Source organism: Cetorhinus maximus, chromosome 21 (genome assembly GCF_964194155.1).
Source record: "Cetorhinus maximus chromosome 21, sCetMax3.hap1.1, whole genome shotgun sequence".
Lineage (NCBI taxonomy): Eukaryota > Metazoa > Chordata > Chondrichthyes > Lamniformes > Cetorhinidae > Cetorhinus > Cetorhinus maximus.
Genome location: NC_135899.1, coordinates 25,190,003 through 25,211,919, shown reverse-complemented (window position 1 = coordinate 25,211,919; position 21,917 = coordinate 25,190,003). Strand labels below are relative to the sequence as shown.

Genomic DNA, 21,917 nt, shown 5'->3' with positions numbered 1-21,917 from the left:
TAATATGTAGAAATCTATTGATCTCAGTTTCAAATATACCCAACGACTGAGCCTCCACGGTCCTCTGGGGTAGAGAATTCCAAAGATTTGCCACCCTCTGACTGAAGAAATTCCTCCTCATCCCAGTCCTAAATGGCCTGCCTCTTAGTCTGAGATTCTGTCCCCTGGTTCCAGATTTAAGGCACGGCCGCCAATGGTAGAGCAAAGGAAATTGGGGGTGTTCAAGAGGCCAGATTGGAGGAAGGCAGATATCTCAGAGGGTCCTGGGGTTGGAGGAGGTCACAGAGATAGGGAAGGATATGAACACAAAAGATGAGAATTTTTACAATGGAGGCGTTGCTCAATCCGATTCCAGTGCAGGTCAGCCAGCACGGAGGTGATGGGCAGACTGGACCTTGTAGCGAGTTAAAGACATGGACAGCAGAGTTTTGGATGAGCTCAAGTGCGGGGGTAGAATATGGGAGACCAGCCGGGAGTGTTTTAAAGTCGAATCTAGGAGGTAACGAAGGCAAAAATGGTGGTTTCCACAGCGGATCGGCTGAAAACGAAAGTAAATTTGAAACTAACAAACTCTCAGGGCGGGGTTCAAATTCCACAGATATGATACAATATCAAATTCATTCTGAAATATTAACTTAAAAACGTATCTAGAACTATGATATCAAATACTTCAACACAAAATAGTATATTAGAGAGTAAGGCTGAGTCGCTCAAACCGAAAGAGTGCCGAACTCTTCCCTGTCCAGATATACTTTATAACTTTGACTTTTTCACTGTTACATTCAATCTTTCACCCTCTCCTGTTATTAAGTAGCGCTCGGAGACTCTGTGGAGTGTGAGGCTGAGGTTACGAGCATGTTCCTCTAGTTCACGCCGTGACCATTAGATCCTGAAAACACCACCAGAAAGCGATCCTCAACAGCCACTCTTCACTTTTAATAAAGCAAACCGACTAAATGTGAAACCCACCTTTCACATCTGATATTCCTCAGGCCGCCTCATCCCGAAAACTGCTGGAAAACCTTTTCCTATCAGTGTCCAAGGTGGGTTTTTGCTACATGTGAAAATGGCGCTTAACTCTTGTGAAACCGACAAAAAAATTCACTCCGTGATAATTTCACATGATCAAGAGAGGGAGCCCAGATAGGCTGCTCAGTCAGTAACTTCCTCACTGAAGCCGAGGCCTTTGAAACAGGGCGTTTCCCTCCCTGTAAAATTTATATCACTGGTTTAGTCATTCCGGAGAATTGTAAAAATAATCCAGTGAAAGTGTGTTAAAATTCCAACAGGGCAGTTTGACAATTAGAATTCAGTTAAAATATTTAGTCCAAAACTGCAATCGGGATTGAAAGAGAGTTGTGGCTAGATAGCGGGTCAGTGGGATTCGTTTGGAGATTGATAAAGGGCTATGGGGAGAGTGCGGGGCAATGGGAGTAGTTTGAGATTGATATAGGGCTTTGGGATGACAGCGGGACAATGGGATTAGTTTGGGATTGATGACTATAAAGAGAGTTGAAGAGTGGGATTAGATTGGAATTGCTAGGGTCTCTGGGGAGAATGTGGGTAGTGGGATTAGTTTGGGATTGATAGGGGACTATGAAGACAGTGGAGAGGTGGGATTAGATTGGAATTGATACATGGCTTTGGGGAGAGAGCAGGGCAGTGGGATTAGTTGGGGATTGATACACAGCTATGGAAAGTGAGTGGAGCAGTGGGATTAGTTTGGGATTGATACAGGGCATTTGGGAAGAGAGTGGGGCAATGGAATTAGTTTGCAATTCATACAGGGCTATGGACAGAGAGAGCAGCACTGCGATTAGTTTGGAATTGACACATGCCAATGGGGGTGAGAAGGGAAGTGAGATTAGTTTGGGATTGATAGAGTTATGGGGAGAGAGGGAGTAGTGGGACTAGTTTGGAATTGACAGCGGCTCTGGGGAGAGAGTGGGGTAGTGGGATTAGTTGGGATTGATACAGGGCTATGGTGAGAGTACAGGGCAGTGGGATTAGATTGGAATTGATACAGGGCTATGGGGAAAGAGAGGTAGTGGGATTAGTTGGGATTGATAGAGGGCCATGGGGAGAGCAAGGGACAATGGCATTAATTTGGGATTTATACAGGGCTATGGGAAGAGAGTGAGGCAGTGGGATTAGTTTGGTATTTTTCTGATGTGGCAGGTGATGTGTGCCAGGGGGAGCAAATCCACATGGGAAACTTGGAAACTATCGCAATGGTTTTGCAATTTATACTTATTATGAGAAGATTTGTGCACTGAATTCAGAAGTGCTGTTGGTGGGGTTTAAATTAATTTGGCAGGGGGATGGGATACCAAGTGGAGGTATAGTAGGGGGTGATGTACAGACAAGTACAGAAGAAAAACCAAGTAATTCTGGAAGGCAGAGCATATATAGTCAAGTTAAGGCACATGGGAGCATAGCAAGGCTGGATGGCGTTTATTTTAATGCAAGGAGTCTTGCGAATAAGGCAGATGAGTTGAGGGCATTGATTAACACATGGGGATATGATATCATTGCTACCACATGGTTGAGGGAGGGGCAGGACTGCAGCTCAATATTCCGGGGTATAGAATCTTCAGGTGAGATGGGGGGGGTGGGGTGGTGGGGGTGGGGTGGTGGGGGTGGTGGGGGTGGGGTGGGGTGGTGGGGGTGGTGGGGGTGGTGGGGGTGGGGTGGGGTGGGGGTGGTGGGGGGGTGGGGGTGGTGGGGGGGTGGGGGTGGGTGGGGGTGGGGTGGGGTGGGGGTGGTGGGGGGGTGGGGGGGGGGGGTGGGGGGGGGGGGTGGTGGGGGGGGGGGTGGTGGTGGGGTGGGGGGGGGGTGGGGGGGGGGGTGGTGGGGGGGGGGGGTGGTGGTGGGGTGGGGTGGGGGGGGTGGGGTGGGGTGGGGGGGTGGGGTGGGGGTGGGGTGGGGTGGGGGGGGGTTCTAAAAGAGGAGGGTGTGTCGCAGTATTGATCAAGGAGTCAATTACTGCAAAAAGGAGGGACGATATCTTAGAAGATTCGTCAAATGAGGCCAAATGGGTAGAACTTAAAATCAAAAAGGGGACAATCACATTGCTGGGAGTGAACTATAAACCCCCAAACAGTCAGGGAGAGATAGAAGGGCAGATATGTGGCCAAATCTCAGAAGTGTAAAAACATTAGGGTAACAATAGTAGGGGATTTCAACTTCCCCAATATTAACTGGAATAGACAAAGTGTGAAAGGCTTAGAGGGGCGGAATTCTTAAAATGTATCTAGGAGAGCTTTTTGAGCCAGCACATAGAACGTCCAACAAAACAGGGGGCGGTGCTGGACCTAATTTTGGGGAACGAAGCTGGGCAAGTGGTAAGAGTGTCAGTGGGGGAGCATTTCGGTGATAGTGACCATTACTCAGTAAGCTTAGTAAGGTAGTTATGGAAAAGAACAATGATGGACTGGAAATAAGGGTTCTGAATTGGGGGAAGGCCAATTTTAAGATGATAAGACAGGATCTGGCCAAAATGGACTGGGAACAGCTACTTGTAGGAGAATCTACATCAGAGCAGTGGGAATCATTCAAAAAGGAAATAGTGAGAGTGCAGTGCCAGTATGTTCCCGTAAAGGTGAAGGGTAGGACCAACAAGTCCAGAGAACCCTGGATGTCAAGGAATGTACAGGATTGGATAAGGAAAGAAAGGGAAGCTTATGGTAGATACTGAGTGCTCAGCAGAAGCCTTAGATGAGTATAGAAAGCGCAGGGGGTTACTTAAAAAAAATTTTTTTTTTTTTTTTTTTAAGGAGTGCGAAGACGGGGTATGAAAAATCACTAGTGGGTAAATTAAAGAAAAACCCAAAGGCATTTTATAAGTATGTTGGGGGCAAAAGGATAACCAGGGAAAGAGTAGGGCCCATTAGGGGTCAAAGTGGCAATCTGTTTGAGGAGCCGGAAGACATAGGTTAGGTTTTATATGAGTACTTTGCATCTGTAATCACTATAGAGAAGCACGATATAGGTATAGAAATCAGGGAGGGGTACTGTGATATACTTGAACAAATTAGCATTAAGAGGTATTAACAGTTTTAGGAGGCTTAAAAGTGGATAAATCCGCAGGCCCAGATGAGGTGTATGTGGGAGGCAAGAGAGAAGATTGCAGGGGCCGTGACATTAATTTTTAAATCCTCTCTGGCCACAGGAGACGTGCCAGAGGACTGGAGGACAGCAAATGTGGTACCGTTATTCAAGAAGGGTGGTAGGGATAAACAGGGGAACTATAGGCCAGTGAGCCTGACATCAGTGGTAGGGAGACTTTTGGAAAAGATTCTGAGGGACAGAATTAATCTCCACTTGGACAGGCAAGGATTAATCAGGGATAGTCAGCATGGCTTTGTCAGGCGGAGAACATTTCTAACAAATTTGATTGAATTTTTCGAGGGGGTGACTAGGTGTGTAGATGAGGGTAGTGCAGTTGATGTAGTCTACATGGACTTCAGTAAGGATTTTGACAAGGTCTCGCATGGGAGACTGGTCAAGAATGTAAGAACCCATGGGATCAAGGGCAATTTGGCAAACTGGATCTAAAATTGGCTTAGTGGCAGGAGGCAGAGGTTGTTTTTGTGACTGGAAGCCTGTGTCCAGTGGCGTACCGCAGGGTTCGGTGCTGGGTCCCTTGCTGTTTTTAGTGTACATTAACGTCTAGACATGAATGTAAGAGGTATGATCAGTAGGTCCGTAGATGACACGAAAATTGGTGGTATGATAAATAGTGAGGAGGAAAGCCTTAGACTACAGGATGATATAAATGGGCTGGTCAGATGGGCAGAATAGTGGCAAATGGAATTTAATCCTGAAATGTATGAGGTGATGCGTTTTGGGAAAACTAACAAGGCAAGGGAGTACACAATGAATGGTAGGACCCTTGGAAGTACAGAGGATCGAGGGACCTTGGTGTGCATGTCTATTGATCCTTGAAGGCAGCAGGACAGGTAGATAAAGTGGTTAAGAAGGCAAATGGGATACTTGCCTTTATTAGTCGATGCATTGAATACAAGAGCAGGGAGGTTATGATGGAGCTGTTTAAAACGTTAGTTAGACCAAATCTGCAGTACTGTGTGCAGTTCAGGTCGCCACACTACAGGAAGGCTGTGATTGCACTGTAGAGGAGATTCACCAGGATGTTGCCTGGGCTGGAGCATTTCAGCTATGAAGAGAGACTGGATAGGCAGGGGTCGTTTTCCTTAGAGCAAAAAAGGCTGAGGAGGGACCTGATTGAGATGTACAAAATTATGAGGGGCATAGATAGGGTAGATAGGAAGAAACTTTTCCCTTTAGTGGAGGAGTCAATAACCAGGGGGCATAGATTTAAGGTAAGGGGCAGGAGGTTTAGAGAGGATTTGATGAAAAATTGTTTCTTCCAGAGTGGGGAACTCATTGCCTTAAAGGGTGGTAGAGTTGGGAACCCTCACAACATTTAAGAAGTATTTAGATGAACACTTGAAATGCCATAGCATACAAGGCTATGGGCCAAGTACTGGAAAATGGGATTAGAGCAGATAGAAGCTTGATGACCAGCGTGGACACAATGGGCCTCTTTCCGTGTTAGTCGAGGCATTGACTCTCAGTAGTGAGTCCATTAACACCTTTAGAGACTTGAAAAATTAAATTAAAACAATTAACAAAAAAATAATTCAAACACACAAAGAAGATTGCAGTTACTGGATATTATAACAAATCTGGAAGTTCCCAATTAACCTGACTCCCAATTACATACCCACTTTAAGACAACAATCCAAATTAGATGTTAAATTTAAAGAAGAAACCAGCAAGGTTACCACAGCACCCATTCGACAGTGGAATTCCAATGTTTCTTAACACAACTTTAGTTACTGGACACAGCAGACTTCTGAAAAAATGGCTGCAGGCTTTTCCCCAAGGCTGCTTTACATGATGTACTTTTTTAAGATGTTACACGGCCACAATCACATAGCCTTCCATCCTTCTTTATATATGTTTCTATTTCTACAATGTGTAAAATCCCATTGTTCCACATGTCTTTGAAAATTTACTTTTCCTATAATATAAAAATTTTTCACGTTGTCAATATCATCCCTTCCCTTTTGGGAAAAATACACATAATAACCTTGCCCTATTTATCTTGTTAATTATAAATATCCTACCTTCCCTTCTAAAATCAAACAACCCCTTCACTTATCTAAAAATGAAAATTTCATTCACAATTTATCTGTGGAACTCTCATCCTTGCTTGTCCTTCTCCATTTCAAAAGCCTGCTTTACACCTAACTCTTTTGATAATTTCAACCTTGCAGTCTATGAGTTTAATTCAATTAAATCAGTCACACAGACAGAACCATCCACACTCACAACTGTAAACCTACCTTACAACATCCCACAGTACTATTATGAAAAATATGATCGTTTCTTAACAGTATTGATATAGGGCTCTGGCAAAAGAGTGGGGCAGGATTGATACAGGGCTATGGGAAGAGAGATGAGCAGTGGGATTATTTTGGAATTGCTGAGGGCTATGGAAAGAGTGGAGCTATGGGATTAATTTGAAATTGATAGGGGATTATGGGGAGAGTGTGAGCAATGGGGTTAGTTTGGGATTGTGCAGGGCTATGGGGAGAGCACGGGGCAGTGGGATTGGATTGGAATTGATAGGGGCTCTGAGGAGAGAGTAGGGCCGTGAGATTAGCTTGTGATTGACATCGAGTTATGGGGGGGAGTGGTCAGTGGGATTCGGTTAGGATTGATACAGGGCTATGGAGAGAGGGGCAGTTGGATCAGTTTGGGAGTGATACAGTTATGGGGAGAGAGGGGGGAAGTGGGTTTAGTTTGGAATTTTTACAGGGTTATGGAGTGAGAGGGGGCTCTGGGATCAGTTTGGAATTGATGTTTGCCTATGGGGCAAACGCAGTGAAGTGAGATTAGTTTAGGATTGATACAGTTATAGAGAGAAAGGGGCAGTAGGATTAATTTGGGATTGACACAGGGCTATGGGGAGAGGGGGTTGTGGGATTGACACAGGGCTATGGGGAGAGAGAGGGGGTTGTGGGATTGACACAGGGATATGGGGAGAGGGGGTTGTGGGATTGACACAGGGCTATGGGGAGAGAGAGGGGGTTGTGGGATTGACACAGGGATATGGGGAGAGGGGGTTGTGGGATTGACACAGGGCTATGGGGGGAGAGAGGGGGTTGTGGGATTGACACAGGGCTATGGGGAGAGAGAGGGGGTTGTGGGATTGACACAGGGCTATGGGGGGAGAGAGGGGGTTGTGGGATTGACACAGGGCTATGGGGAGAGAGAGGGGGTTGTGGGATTGACACAGGGCTATGGGGGAGAGAGGGGGTTGTGGGATTGACACAGGGCTATGGGGAGAGAGAGGGGGTTGTGGGATTGACACAGGGCTATGGGGGGAGAGAGGGGGTTGTGGGATTGACACAGGGATATGGGGAGAGGGAGGGGGTTGTGGGGTTGACACAGGGATATGGGGAGAGAGAGGGGGTTGTGGGATTGACACAGGGCTATGGGGGGAGAGAGGGGGTTGTGGGATTGACACAGGGCTATGGGGAGAGAGAGGGGGTTGTGGGATTGACACAGGGCTATGGGGGGAGAGAGGGGGTTGTGGGATTGACACAGGGCTATGGGGAGAGAAAGGGGGTTGTGGGATTGACACAGGGCTATGGGGGGAGAGAGGGGGTTGTGGGATTGACACAGGGATATGGGGAGAGGGAGGGGGTTGTGGGATTGACACAGGGATATGGGGAGAGAGAGGGGGTTGTGGGATTGACACAGGGCTATGGGGAGAGAGAGGGGGTTGTGGGATTGACACAGGGCTATGGGGGGAGAAAGGGGGTTGTGGGATTGACACAGGGATATGGGGAGAGGGAGGGGGTTGTGGGATTGACACAGGGATATGGGGAGAGGGAGGGGGTTGTGGGATTGACACAGGGATATGGGGAGAGAGAGGGGGTTGTTGGATTGACACAGGGCTATGGGGGGAGAGAGGGGGTTGTGGGATTGACACAGGGATATGGGGGGAGAGAGGGGGTTGTGGGATTGACACAGGGCTATGGGGGGAGAAAGGGGGTTGTGGGATTGACACAGGGCTATGGGGGGAGAGAGGGGGTTGTGGGATTGACACAGGGATATGGGGAGAGGGAGGGGGTTGTGGGATTGACACAGGGCTATGGGGGGAGAGAAGGGGCTGTGGGATTAGTTTGGGATGGATACAGTGCTAAGGAGAGAGAGAGTGTGCGCGTAAATGTAACGTGCGCCTTTAACTCCTGCGCAATCGCAGTGACAGATCAGGAAGTTCGAATTGGGTAATTTTTTTGACTGTGTTGTGTTTGTTATTTTACAGAGAAACGTCGCACTGGGCTCGACATTCGAAGCGCAAGCACTTTTCAAGCAGCCCGACAGCCTGCATGGCGACCAGGCGCCAGCTGGAGTATTTGACAGAGGAGTTAAAATGCTCCATTTGCCTGGAATTGCTCAGCGACCCGGTGGTGCTAGATTGCGGCCACGATTTCTGCCGCCCCTGCATCACCCGGAGCTGGGCAAAGCAGGAGACCCACTGCTGCCCGCAGTGTCGAGCCGTCTCCCCGCCGAGGAGCCTCCTGGCCAGTCGGTCACTGGCCAGTTTGGCTGAGAAGGTGCGGGAGCTGAGCCTGAGCGCGGACTGGAAAGAAGGCAGAGCTCACTGTGAGGAACACGGGGGCGAGGAGCTGAAACTGCTGTGTGAAACTGACGGCAAACTCAGCTGCCTGCTCTGCAGAGACTCGGAGAGCCACAGATACCACCGCTTCCTGGTGTTGGACGAAGCCGTTGAGACCTACAAGGTAAAAAAAAAGAAAGAAGGCTTCAATCAGAAAAGCAAAACAAAAAAAAACACCGCGGACGCTGGAAATCTGCAATAAAAACACCAAGTGCTGGAAACACTCAGCAGGTCCGCCAGTTTCCGAGGAGAGAAAACCCGAGTTAAAGTTTCAGTTCTCAATGCAAACTCGAGGGACAGCACCTTATCTTTCCGGCTGTGCATGCTGGAGTCAACGTCGAGTTCAACAAGTTTAGATCATGACCCCTATTGTTCTATTTGTTTTTTTTTAACATTTATTTTATTTGTTTTACTGGGTTAATTGTCTTTCTTTATCCCTTCAAGTTGCATTCAGGTGGTTGCTGGGTTGTCATTCACGCCTCATTTGGAAACAACCTTTGTTTCTGTACTATTCCCAATAAACGCACTCCATGGATGTTCCATGTTGAAATCTTTTGTTGGTTAATTTCCCCTGTCCTATCACAGACTTTCTTCTTTGCCCCTCCCCCTCTCCCCTCCTGACCTGTTGCGTATACTTCCAACATTATTTTTTTTAAATTTTATTTTAGATTTCCAACAGCTTCAGTATTTTGCTTTTGTAAAGTTTAGGGTCTGTGGTGACCTTTCATCAGAACTGAGGATAGTTAATGATGTAATTAAGATAGAAAGTGCTTGAAAAACTCAGCTGATCTGGCAGTATCTGTGGAGAGAGAAACAAGAGTTAAGGCTTGGAGTCCAAAATGTCGCCTCTTCAGAACCGAGTTCCCAGACTCAAAACATTGACTCCGTTTCTCTCTCCACAGATGCTGCCAGATCTGCTGAGTTTTTCCAGCACCCTTTTTATTTCAGATCTCCGGGATACCCAGTATTTTGTTTTTAGTTAGAAATATCATTGGTTTTGAGCAAGTGAAAGGGGCAAGGGGGGGGGTGGGTGGAAAGAATCACAAAAGGGATAGGGTGGAGGGCAGGAGAGATTAAATGACAAAAGGTTTTCATGGTTGAAAAGCCAAAGGGACTGTCCACCCACCCCCCTTGCCCCTTTCACTTGCTCAAAACCAATGATATTTCTAATTAAAAACAAAACACTGGGTATCCCGGAGATCTGAAATAAAAAGGGTGCTTTAAAAACTCAGCAGATCTGGCAGCATCTGTGGAGAGAGAAACGGAGTCAATGTTTTGAGTCTGGGAACTCAGTTCTGAAGAGGCGACATTTTGGACTCCAAGCCTTAACTCTTGTTTCTCTCTCCACAGATACTGCCAGATCAGCTGAGTTTTTCAAGCACTTTCTATCTTAATACAGCACAGGTCTGCAGCACAGAAAAAGGCCCTTTGGCCCATCGAGTCTGCGCCAGTCAAACAAGTACCTAACGTATGGATGAAATAAAGAAACAAAAGATATGCCTAGATGAGGTGTGAATGGCAGGATAGAAGCCATCCAAATGCAAAGTAAAGGAAATAAGGAAGAAACATTGGGAAATCAAACTGGAAAGAAGGGAATAAAGAAACATTGGAAAAACCAAACTGGCAAAAAAGGGGGAAAAACACACACGCGCGTGCGCGTGCACACAAGATGGGGGCAAAGGTTCTTCTCTAAAATTGTTGAACTCAAATGTTGAGTCCAGAAGGCTGTAGAGTGCCCAATTGTAAATTGCTGCATGACAGCCTTTATCAGCTTGTCTGCTCGTCACATTCCTAGATGTCCGCTTTGGCTCAGTTGGTATATCTCGTCTGTAAGTCATGAGGTCCTGGATTCAAGTGTCACTCCGGAGAGCTGAACACAAAATTCCAAGCTGATGCTTTGGTGCCGGCACTGAGGAGTGCTGAATTGTCAGAGATGCTGTGTATAGGATGAGATGTTAAATCAAGGCCCCATTTTCCATCTTAAGCGGATGTAAAAGATTCCATGGCGTCATTTTGTAAACGAGTGGGGGAGGTATTCCTGGTGTCCTGGACAATATTTATCCCCTCGAGCAACATGACCAAAAAAATCAGACTATCTAGTCGTTAATTTATTCTTTTGTGGGATGTGGGCATCACTGGCAAGGCCAGAATTTGCTGACTATTCGTAGTTGCTCTGCTAGGCTATTTCAGAGGGAAGTTAAGAGTCAACCACATTGCTGTGGATCTGGAGTCACATGTAGGCCGAGCTGGGTAAGGACGGCATATTTCCTTCCCTAAAAGGCATTAGTGAATCAGATGGGTTTTTAATGACAATCCATGATAGTTTCGTGGTCACCATTATTGATGCTCGCTTTACACTCTAGATTTATTTGTTGGATTTAAATTCCACCAGCTGCTATGATGGGATATCAATCCATGTTCCCCAGGGTATAAACCTGGGGAAATTAGTAATCTAGTGACATTAGCATAATGCCACATTCTTCCCCCTAAACATATTGCTGTCTGTGAGAGTTTGCTGTGTGTAAATTGGCTGCTGTCTTTCCTACATTATAACAGTGACTACACTTCAAAAAAAAAAGTATTCTGTTGGCTGTAAAATGCTTTGAGATGGCCCGAGATCATGAGAGGTGCCTATATAATGCAAGTCTTTTTTTTTCCCCTCAGTCTTCCATTTAAACAAGTTTTCGGTATTGAATTGATTCTCTGTTTCCAGGAGAAATTGAAATTATCGTTGAATTCGGCTACCAGAAGGAAGATGCGAGTGCTAAAGGCTAAACTGAAGCAGAAGCAACAGATTTCCAAAGTTAGGGTAAGGTCTCCCCATGCTGATTTTCTGGGACCTTGGTAGGTTTTGTTCCCTTTCACCATGGTGCATTAATTATGTTTCACATTTCACTTGGTAGGAACAGTCAAGCAATCTGAAAACCCACATCACATCCGAGTTCTCTAAAATGCACCAGATTCTCACCGAGAAAGAGCAGCGTTTACACTCAGATCTCGGGGAAGAAGAGGAGAGGATTCTAGACACAATGGCGAAAAACCTCCGTGTCATCCAGCAGGCGTTAGACTGTGTTGAGCGAGACATATCAGACTTACAGGGACGAATGAATCAAGAAGACACGGTTGCTTTTCTGAAGGCAAGCGGTTGTTTAATTGGACTGAATTGCACAGGCAGTTGGGGGAAAGTAATTTTACTGTAAAATAGAAAAGTCTGCTCAAAATTAAAACACAGAAGAAGCTCAAAATGCTCTGCAGGTCAGGCAGCATTTGTGGAGAGAGAGAGCAAGGAAAACAGAGGTAGCGTTTCAGGCCTTATTTTTCTCAGTCTCCACCCATTTCACGTTTTGTGAGGGAAATTTTTTTTTGTCTCTGTGACAGCTCAGGGTAGTCTGAATCAGAAGGATGTGGGTTCATGTCCCACTGCAGGACATGAGCAGAAAAATCCAGGCTGACACTCCCAGTGCAGTACTGAGGGAGTGCTGCAATGTTGGAGGTGCCACCTCTTGGATGAGACATTAAACCGAGGCCCCATCCACCCTCTCGGGTGGACATAAAAGATTCCAAGGCGCTATTTCAAAGAAGAGGGGGGGAGTTAATTATCTTTGGTGTCCTGGCCAATATATATCTCTCAAATCATCATCACAAAAAATGATAGCAAAATACTGCGGCTGATGGAGATCTGAAATAAAATCAGAAAGTGCTGGAGAAACTCAACAGGTCTGGCAGCATCTGTGGAGAGAGAAACAGAGTTAACGTTTCCAGTCCAATATGACTCTGCTTCGGAACATCATCTCAAAAGCACAAATTATCCGGTTATTATCACATTGCTGTTTGTGGGAGCTTGATGTACACACACTGGCTACCGTGTGGAACAGCGACTACGCTTTAAAAAGTATTTAATTGGCTGGAAGGTACAACGGGATATCCTGAGGTTGTGAAAGGTGCAAGTTCCCCTCCAAGCCACACAACACCCTGACTTGGAGCTACATGGCTGTTCCTTCACTCTCACTAGGTCAAAATCTGGAGCTCCCTCTGAAACAGCATTGTGGGTGTACCTACAGCACGTGGCCTGCAGCGATTCAAGAAGGTCACCACCTTCTCAAGGGCAATTAGGGATGGGCAATAAAAAATGCTGCCCTAGCCAGCGATGCCCATGTCCCATAAAATAATTTTTAAAGAGTGCAAACCTTTCTTTTTACTTTCATTGGGTAGAAGGCAGGAGGGATTAAATGACAAAAGGAATGATAGTGCAAGGCCAAGAGATAAGTGAAGAAACAAAAGATGGGTCTGGGCGAGGTGGGTCATCATCAACGGTATCTAAGAGTGTGATTATTCCAGAACTTTGAAACCACATTAGGTGTTGTTCTGGTGTACTGTACTGTCACAACTGATTTAAGAATGGCGAGGGGACAGAGGGACAGACGATGTGGGTCACTTACCTGGACTGGGTTTCCAGACACCAGATGTACCCAACCAAGCTCTGACAGCTGAGATGTATAGTGGATTTGCACAGAGACAACACTGAGTTCTCTGAGCTGCCTTCTTGAAGCGCTGAATCCAACTTGAATTGGAGGCAGTTAAGAGAAGGCTCACTAGGCTGAATCCTGTGATGAAGGGGTTTGTCTTGTGAGGAAAAGTTGAGCAGGTTGGGCCTGTACTCATTGGGGTTTAGAAGAATGAGGGGTGATCTTAATGAAACATATAAAATTCTGAGGGAGCTCAACAGGGTAGATTCTGAGAGGATGTTTCCCCTCATGTGGGATTCTAGAACTAGGGGGCGCAGTTTAAGAATAAAGGGTTTTTTACTTCAGGTCGTTAATCTTTTGAAAACTCTTCCCCAGAGAGCAGTGGAGGCTGGGTCATTGAATATATTCAAGGCCGTGTTAGACAGATTTTTGACTTAAAGGGTTATTGGTGGGGGGGCATGCAGGAAAGTGGAGTTAGATCTGCCATGATCTTATTGAATGGCTCGGGGGTCAAATAGGCTATTACTGTTCCTATTTCTTGTGTTCATATCTTATTTTCATCATGCAGTAGGCTTTTTAATGGAGTGAATTGTGGAATTTCTCTGCCGCTCAGCCTGAGCTTATTGCTTTTGTTATTATTTAGGTGGAAGTGTCTCACAAGAATGGGTAAGACATGCTCTAATCTCTTTTAAATGACAAAGATTGCATTAGACATTTTTACTTAATTAACTTGTGCTACAAGAACTTTGCCCTAATATTAAAAAATTCACTTTCCAGCATTATGTACAAGAAGCACTCTACTTTGCCACCTATAGATGAAGGTCTAACACTCGGTATGTTCAAAGGTCCTTTACAGTACATAACTTGGAGAGAGATGATAGACAGCATCAACCCAGGTAAATCTATTGTATAATTCTGGTGAAAAACTTATCATGTTTGACTTGTAGAATAAAACATTAAACAAGGTGGTCAAGATACTTGTTTTAAAAACTGTTCTAATAAAGCTATTAAATGCGGCAGCTTTAGTTGCATATTGACGGGGAAAATCCCTCCGGATCCTGTCTTGGTTCAGGAACTCACGGAAGGTAAAATGACATGGATAGTGTTAATCACTTAGACAGTTTATGTCACGTAACTTGGGATTGATATTACCTGGAGCATAACAATATCAAGCTATAAAATAGTTGTCAAGACTTCCGTGGAGGTGAGTGGGGAGGGATTGGGAGCTTTTCACATCTGTTGAGGATTTTAACGAGCTAGATTTATAAGAATGGTTCCGGGGATGGTAAGCTTCATTTAGGTGGATAGATTGGAGAAGCTGAGGCTATTCTCCTTGGAGAAGAGAAGGTTGAGAGGAGATCTGATAGAGGTGTTCAAAATCATGAGGGGTAAAGACAGAGTAGATGGGGAGAAATTGTCCCCACTGGCAGAAGGATCAAGAACCAGAGAGCACAGACTTAAGGAGGTTGGCAAAAGAAGCAATGGCAACATGACTTTTTCACGCAGTTAGAATCTGGAGTCCACTGCCTGAGGTGGAAGCAGGTTCAATCAAGGCTTTCAAAAAAGGGAGTTAAATAAGGAGCTGGAGAGAGAGAAATTTCAGAGCTGCTGGAAAAGGCGGGGGAGTGGGATGAGGTGAGTTGCTCTTGCAGAGAGCCAGCAGAGACACAATGGGCTGAATGGCTTCCTCCTGTGCTGGAACTTGTCTAATAAGTAAACATTTCTGTTTCCTGCTCTGTGGAAATGGTGTGTCTCTCTGTTCAGCCACTTGGTGGTGCTGGCATCCTCCTCCTAACTGTAGCTGTTCCCATGCTACAAGTTACAGTGGTTTTGTTATGTTGCACGCAGCAGTAATTCTGTGTAGAACTTGTGGATACACAGGACTGTAATGTGTGTTGCCCTGTGCGTGAAGTTAAAGAATATTACTTTGTTGAATTTCCAATGTATTTATAATCCTTAAATTCTCTTTGTATCGTATTCAACAGTAAATGCTCAAGCGGCAGAATGACCTGCTCCTGCTCCTAATTTTTAATCCTTGGTCCCTGCTGAATTATATTGAGCCCCAGTCTGAATGTCGAATATTTAAATTCTTCTTCTTGCCTTTAAATCCCTCCATAGCCTTGCGTCTCCCTATGGAGGTAATCATTCTCAAAGTAAAAATATGCCAATTGTTAAGGGAATTTTAAAAAAAAATTTATTCATTCATGGGATGTGGGCGTCGCTGCTTAATTGCCCATCCCTAACTGCCCCTGTTCAGAGGGCATTTAAGAGTCAACCACATTGCTGAGTCACATGTAGGCTTGACTAGGTGAGGATGGCAGATTTCCTTCCCTAAAGGACATTAGTGAACCAGATGGGTCATTAGACTTTTAATTCCAAATATTTTTAAATTGAATTCAAATTTCACCATCTGGCATGGTGGGATTCAAACCTGGGTCCCCCAGAGCATTACCCTGGGCCTCTGGAATACCAGTACAGTGACAAGACCACTGCCTCTGCAGACACGCCCCCCCCCCCCCACCCCAGGTCAGTCTAGAGGTAAGTAGCAACACGTAAGGACCTGGAATGGCACCCTCTCCATATCTGTACCCTCTACTCTAAATATGTACATACTTCAGTATTGTTTATGAAGACTTCTTTGTAACTTCAACAAGACTGCTTCATGGTGTCCAAGCAATACCACATCACAGGTAGCAACAACAGAACAGATCACCTTCAAATCACTTGTCTCTGAGGAATGATGTTACATTTTGGAGAGGCAATATAAAATAAAAAGTACAATTCCAAATGGGGTGCAGGAGCAGAGGGACCTGGGGGTATATGTGCACAAATCGTTGTTGGTGGCAGGGCGGGTTGAGAAAGTGGCTAATGAGGCTTACGGGACCCAGGCTTTATAAATAGGGTATGAAAGCAAGGAATTTATAATGAAACTTTATAAAGCACTGTTTTGGCCTCAACTGGAGTATTGTATCCAGTTCTGGGAACCACACTTTAGGAAGGATGTGAAGGTATTAGAGAGAGTGCAGAAAAGATTCTTGAGAATGATTCCAGGCATAAGGAGCTTCAGTTACATAGATATATTGGAGAAGCAGGGGCTGTTTTCCCTGGAGAAAGATGGCTGAGAGGAGATTTGACAGAGGTGTTCAAAATCATGAGCAGCATGGACAGAGTCGATAGGGAGGAACTGTTCCCATTGGCAGAAGGATTAAGAACCAGAGGACACTAATTAGAGGTGACTGGCTAAAGAACTAAAGGCGACATGAGGAGAAACTTTTTAATGCAGCAAATGGCTATGATCAGGAAAGCACTGCCTTAGGGTGTGGTAGAAGCAAATTAAATCATGGCTTTCAAAAGAGAATTGGTTAAGGACCTGTAGAGAGAAAATATGCAGGGCTACAGGGAAAAGGCACAGAAATGGGACTAGGCGAGTTACTCTTGCAGAGAGCTGGTGCGGATAATAGGCCAAATGGCTGCAGCACCGATGGAGGCCATTTTATGATTCTATTCTATGATTTCGAGAAATGTTTTATCCAGAAGGCTGTTAGCACTGAGCTGAGAGGGCGCTAACACAGAAGCTGCAGTTATAGTGTGGTACCAGTGTGAGTGAGGTCAGTAACTGTTCAGTGCCAGTGAGAGCTGTTTTATACTGTGGATAATGATTCCACTCCAGTGTTTGCTTGTATACCTTTTTTATATATTTGTTCATGGGATCTAGGTGTCGCTGGCTAGGCCAGCATTTATTTCCCATCACTAATTGTCCTCGAAGTTGCTGATGAGCCGACGCCTTAAACCTCTACAGTCTATGTGGTGTAGGTGCACCCACAGTGCTGTTAGGGAAGGACGTCCAGGATTTTGACCCAGTGACAATGAAGGAACGGCGATATAGTCCCAAGTCAGGATGGTGTGTGTCTTGGAGGGGAACTTGCAGGTGGTGCTGTTCCCATGCATCTGCTGCCCTTGTCCTTCTAGGTGGTAGACGTCATGGATTTGGAAGAGATCCATTCCATTAAGTATATTTGGAATATTCTGAAAATATTTCTAAACATTATTTTTTAAATGCTCTCCTTGAGCTTATCGATTTCACAAGTGGAGTCCCCAGGCGCAATTTAAACTTGGCTTGCCCTGACAAGGTCTGGGAGTAGTGGCCAACCTAAGCCCCACAAGATCCCCTTCCTGAAGGGCCCATCTCTGATTTCTTGGATCATACAAGGGCCTGATTTCAGAATTATAAACTCACATCCACAATCATATTAGCAATGCAGAATAAATTCAACTGAACCTACATCCGAAGAGTCAGTTAGCTCAGTTGACTAGATGGATGCAGAATAATGGCAACAGCATGGGATCAATCCACATCCTGGCTGAGGTATCTCTTGGAGACTGCCTTCTTGCCTTTCCCCTTGGCAATTCATGGCATAATCCATGATAGAGCAACTGCCGGGTAAAGGGGACTGTACATAAAGAGGGGAGAGAGAGAGAGAATCTACATCCAGCCACTTGCACGTCAACACATCTCAATCACACTATTCCAAAGACTCAGATTTTATGTAAGGGTAGAGACTATACCTTTTATGAACAGAAGCTATACCTTTAATTGTATTTTATAAGATTTGATGTGATTTGTCTCATTCCATGAAATGGTAGACCGTGGTGTCACAGGACTGATAATTCCGAGGCCTGGGTTAATTCCTTGGGGACATGATTCAATCTCACCAAGGCAGCTGGTGGAATTTAAACTCAGTTAATTAAATTGAAAACTAGTCATGTTTTCCATGGAACAATTGTCGTAAAAACCCATCTGGTTCACTTAAGGAAGGAAATCTGGCCTACATGTGACTCCACACCCACAATAATGTGGTTGACTCTTAACTGCCCTCTTTACTTGGAATTTGTCTGGGCCCCAGGACAAATTTGTCTTTGGACCCTGAGCAAGCTGAGAGATGCCCTGGGAATGATAACTTTATTTAAAGTGCAACAGAGAATCATAATTTGCTTAGGTATATCAACACACCTTTATAAAGGGAACTTGTGTTTGACCAGTTTATTATAGAGTCTTTTGAAGTTCTGAAGAAGCAGGCTGGATAAGGTGTAGCATATTTGGATTTTCGAAAAGGTTTTGATAAGGTGTCATGTGAGAGGTTATTAATGTGCACAGAATTAAGTTTCATGGGTTTGGGTAATAGCGAGGATTGAGGATTAGTTAATGAGCAGAAAGCAGGAATAAAAAAGTTATTTTCAGGTTGGCTGGGTGTAATTAGTGAGGTACCACAAGGATCAGTGCTTGGATCTGAGCCATTTATAATCTATATCAGAGACTTAGATAGGGGAGTGGCCAAGTTTGTTGACTATACAAAGTTAGGTGGGAACAAAAGCTGTGAGTAGGCTGCAAGAACTATAGGCAGATAAAGTGAGTGGGCAGGAGCATGGCAGGTGGAATGCAATGTGGGAAAATGCAAAGTTATCCACTATGGAAGAAAAATTGGAAAACAGAGTATTTTTTAAATGGCGGCAGACTGGGAAATATTGTGCACAGAGGGACCTGTGTGTCTGAGTACACAAATCACAGAAAGTTAAAAGCAGGTGCAGCAAACTATTAGGAAAGCAAATTGTATATTAGTCTTAATTACAAAGGGATTTGAGTATGAGAGCAAAGAAGTCGTGTTGCAATTGTATAGGATCTTGGTGAGATGATCCCTGGAGTACTGTGTCCAATTTTGGTCCCCTTACCTAAGGAAGGATGTACATGCCTTGGAGGGAATGCATTGAAAGTTCACTTAACTGAATCCTGGGATGAGGAAAGATGGGTAGACTAGGCTTATATGTCCAAGAATTTCGAAGAATGAGAGGTGATCTCACTGAAACCTTCTTAAGGGGCTTGACAGGGATGATGCTGGGAGGATGTTTCTCCTGACTGGGGAATCTAGAACATGGGGTCTCAGTTCCAGAATTAGGGAATGGCCACTTAGGATTGAGATGAGGAGAAATTTCTTCACTGAGGGTTTTGGATTTTCAGAATTCTCTACCCCAGAGAGCTCTGGTTGCTCAGTCATTGAGTATATTCAAGACAGAGGTTGATAGATGTTTTTGGTACTAAGGGAATAGAAGGGTATGGGGATAGTAAGCGAGGGTGGAATTGAAGCAAATCAGTCATGGTTTTATTGAAAGACAGAACAAGCTCAAGGGGCTGAGTGGCCTCCTCCTGCTCCTATTTATTATGTTCTTATGTAAAGAATTGCTGAATCTCCTTGAAATCGAGCTTTTAGTCTCCAGTACTCCAAACTGTAGGTGTACCTACTTACAGCTCATGGACTCCAGTGATTCAAGAAGGTGGCTCGTTGCCACCTTCTCGAGGGCAATTAGGGATGGACAACAAATGTTGACCTAGCCAGCAATGCCCACATCCTGTGAAAGGGAAAAAACACTATTATGCATGTAGGGATTATTCAATGAATCAAATCACTATTTTTATTCTTGTTTCCTTTGTCCCTAGCTCCAGCCTCTCTGACTCTGGATCCTAACACAGCGAATCCCTGGCTCATCCTGTCTGAGGACCGGACCAGTGTGAAACAGGGAGACGAATGGCAGGATCTCTCTGACAGCCCTGAGAGATTTGATCAATGCGTCAGCATCCTGGGATCAGAGGGATTCACATCAGGGAGACATTACTGGGAGGTGGAGGTGGGGGAGAAGTCTGAGTGGGACGTGGGAGTGGTCACAGAGTCTGCCAACAGGAAGGGTGACATCACTGCAGCACCCGAAGATGGATATTGGATTATGTGGCTGACAGACCAGACGGATTATCTGGCTTGTACATCGTCTCCGACCCGTCTGACTGTACCTACCAAACCCCTAAAACTCGGGGTGTACCTGGACTACGAGGGTGGACAAGTTTCATTTTACAATGCGGACAACATGTCCCATCTCCACACTTTCACCCACACTTTCACTGAGAAACTCTTCCCTTATTTCAGCCCAGGACTGATCGATGGAGGAAAAAACTCCGAAGCACTGAGAATCTGCCCAGTTAACGGTCAATGTTCAGAGTAAACCCATGCGATAAATCACATTTCCATTAACCTTGAACCGTATTCCCTGTCCAGAAATTTTATTTTGTGTGACATAAAGGAATAATCTCGCAGGAATTGAAAGTGATCATAGGTCAGTGTTGCAAAGGGAGATTATTTTATTGGGATTTAATACAATCTCCATTTAAAGCAGCAATGCCAATAGATGCTGAATTATAAATGTAATGTAAGGATTACTCAAATAGGGGCAAACTCTCATATTACAGCAAACATTAATAAACATCAGATGCTACCTGGGTTAAAGAAATGTCATTTTAAGCATGAATATGTAAATTGTCTGAATGAAAACTGAATCTTTGTCAGTATAATTCATGTCCACGTTAGATATCTCAGCAGGAGGCTGTTAAGATTGCCCCTCACTCCTGTCTGAATCATACAACCTTAATATACATAGATTTATAAGGATACTTCTAGTCAGGGGAAGCCTCAACCCTTGGATTAAAATCACTGTTGCAGGATATGCTCCCTCCTGCCCAGTTTCCACAAGGTGAGAAAATGTCATCCTGCCTGTTTTGTGTCCTCAGTCAAGTCCATTTTCACCCTCACATCATGTACTGGGCACAACACAAAGAAAGAGAATAATTTACCATTTGCATCTCCACTGAAGCTTAGCTCAAATAAGCAGTAGTGGGAGGAGTGGGGAGAATTTCATAGAAAGATACTCGAAAAGAGACCAGTTCCTTTATCCCCATCTATGAGGACGTATAACCTGGGGTTGTTATTGAAGGAAAAGTGCATGCCGAAGGTTTTGGAATAGACTATGAGGGGAGAAGGTGGTGGATGCAATGGTAGCATTTAATTCAGGCCAGCGGTCATGGAATAAAAAAGAACAGTAACAAGACCAGTGACCAAGGAAACATACAGGCTGATCAGGGGTGGTTGAAGGTGACCAAAGTCCAGGTTTGTGATATTTGTTGAAGGAGCTGTTCAAGGTGGGCAGAGAATAAGCAGGGTAGAAGAGCTTATCCAGGAAGTTTCATACTGCAGAGCAAAACCCCACAAGTTAATGCAGAGCCCAGCAACACTACAAAGTAGTAACATTCATGCCACATAGGTACCAGGCAATGACCACCTCTAACAAGACAGAGAATTCAACCATCTTCCCTTGACATTCCACAAGCATTACCATCACTTGAACACACCCACCATCAGCAACCTGGGGTCACCATTGACCAGAAGCTTAACTGGGCCAACCATATAAATACTGTGACTACAAGAGCAGGTCAGAAGCTGGGACTTCTGCGGTGAGTAACTCATTTCCTTCTTAAGGATCTGACTCAGTCTATGAAAGGGTTAAAAATTTAACTGAAATAAAATACAGCTTAAAAAATCCTTTGCGAAATTCATACACATTAATTTCTCTCACACATACACAGATGCAAAGGTCTTGAGAACAGGCTTCTGTAGACAGGGAGCCATGTTTAAGTTCATAACATTGCAGCTGTGTTTTTTTTGATTTTCAAGATTTCTCACTCAAAGTGGTTTAACAGTAAAACAAACAAAATTCATGTTATTCAAACACAACGGATTTTCTTTATATTACAAACTTAGGTAAACAAGTGAGTCAGATTTCATGGGTACAGCATTGAGTCGAGACATTGGACAGGTTTCCTCATAATTTCTACTGTCTTTGTCTCTATGCATTATACT

General features: G+C 44.8%; 2 protein-coding genes across 2 annotated transcripts in view; one reads left to right on the top strand and one right to left on the bottom strand.

Moving 5' to 3' along the window:
* The window catches only part of LOC144695775 (butyrophilin subfamily 2 member A1-like), a 32,719-nt gene extending 31,535 nt beyond the window's left edge, over nucleotides 1-1,184 (bottom strand). The window contains exon 1 of the mRNA XM_078566759.1: nucleotides 970-1,184. The gene's annotated coding sequence lies outside the window, so the exon portion shown is untranslated. The remainder of the gene's footprint in view (nucleotides 1-969) is intronic.
* LOC144695774 (zinc-binding protein A33-like) lies at nucleotides 377-21,573 on the top strand. The gene is made up of 7 exons (XM_078566758.1): nucleotides 377-499; nucleotides 8,363-8,840; nucleotides 11,430-11,525; nucleotides 11,620-11,853; nucleotides 13,826-13,848; nucleotides 13,960-14,078; nucleotides 19,673-21,573. Exons 1-7 carry the CDS (start codon nucleotides 414-416, stop codon nucleotides 20,227-20,229), a joined length of 1,593 nt encoding a protein of 530 aa, XP_078422884.1. The 5' UTR covers nucleotides 377-413; the 3' UTR covers nucleotides 20,230-21,573.
* The last annotated feature ends 344 nt before the right edge of the window (nucleotides 21,574-21,917 follow it).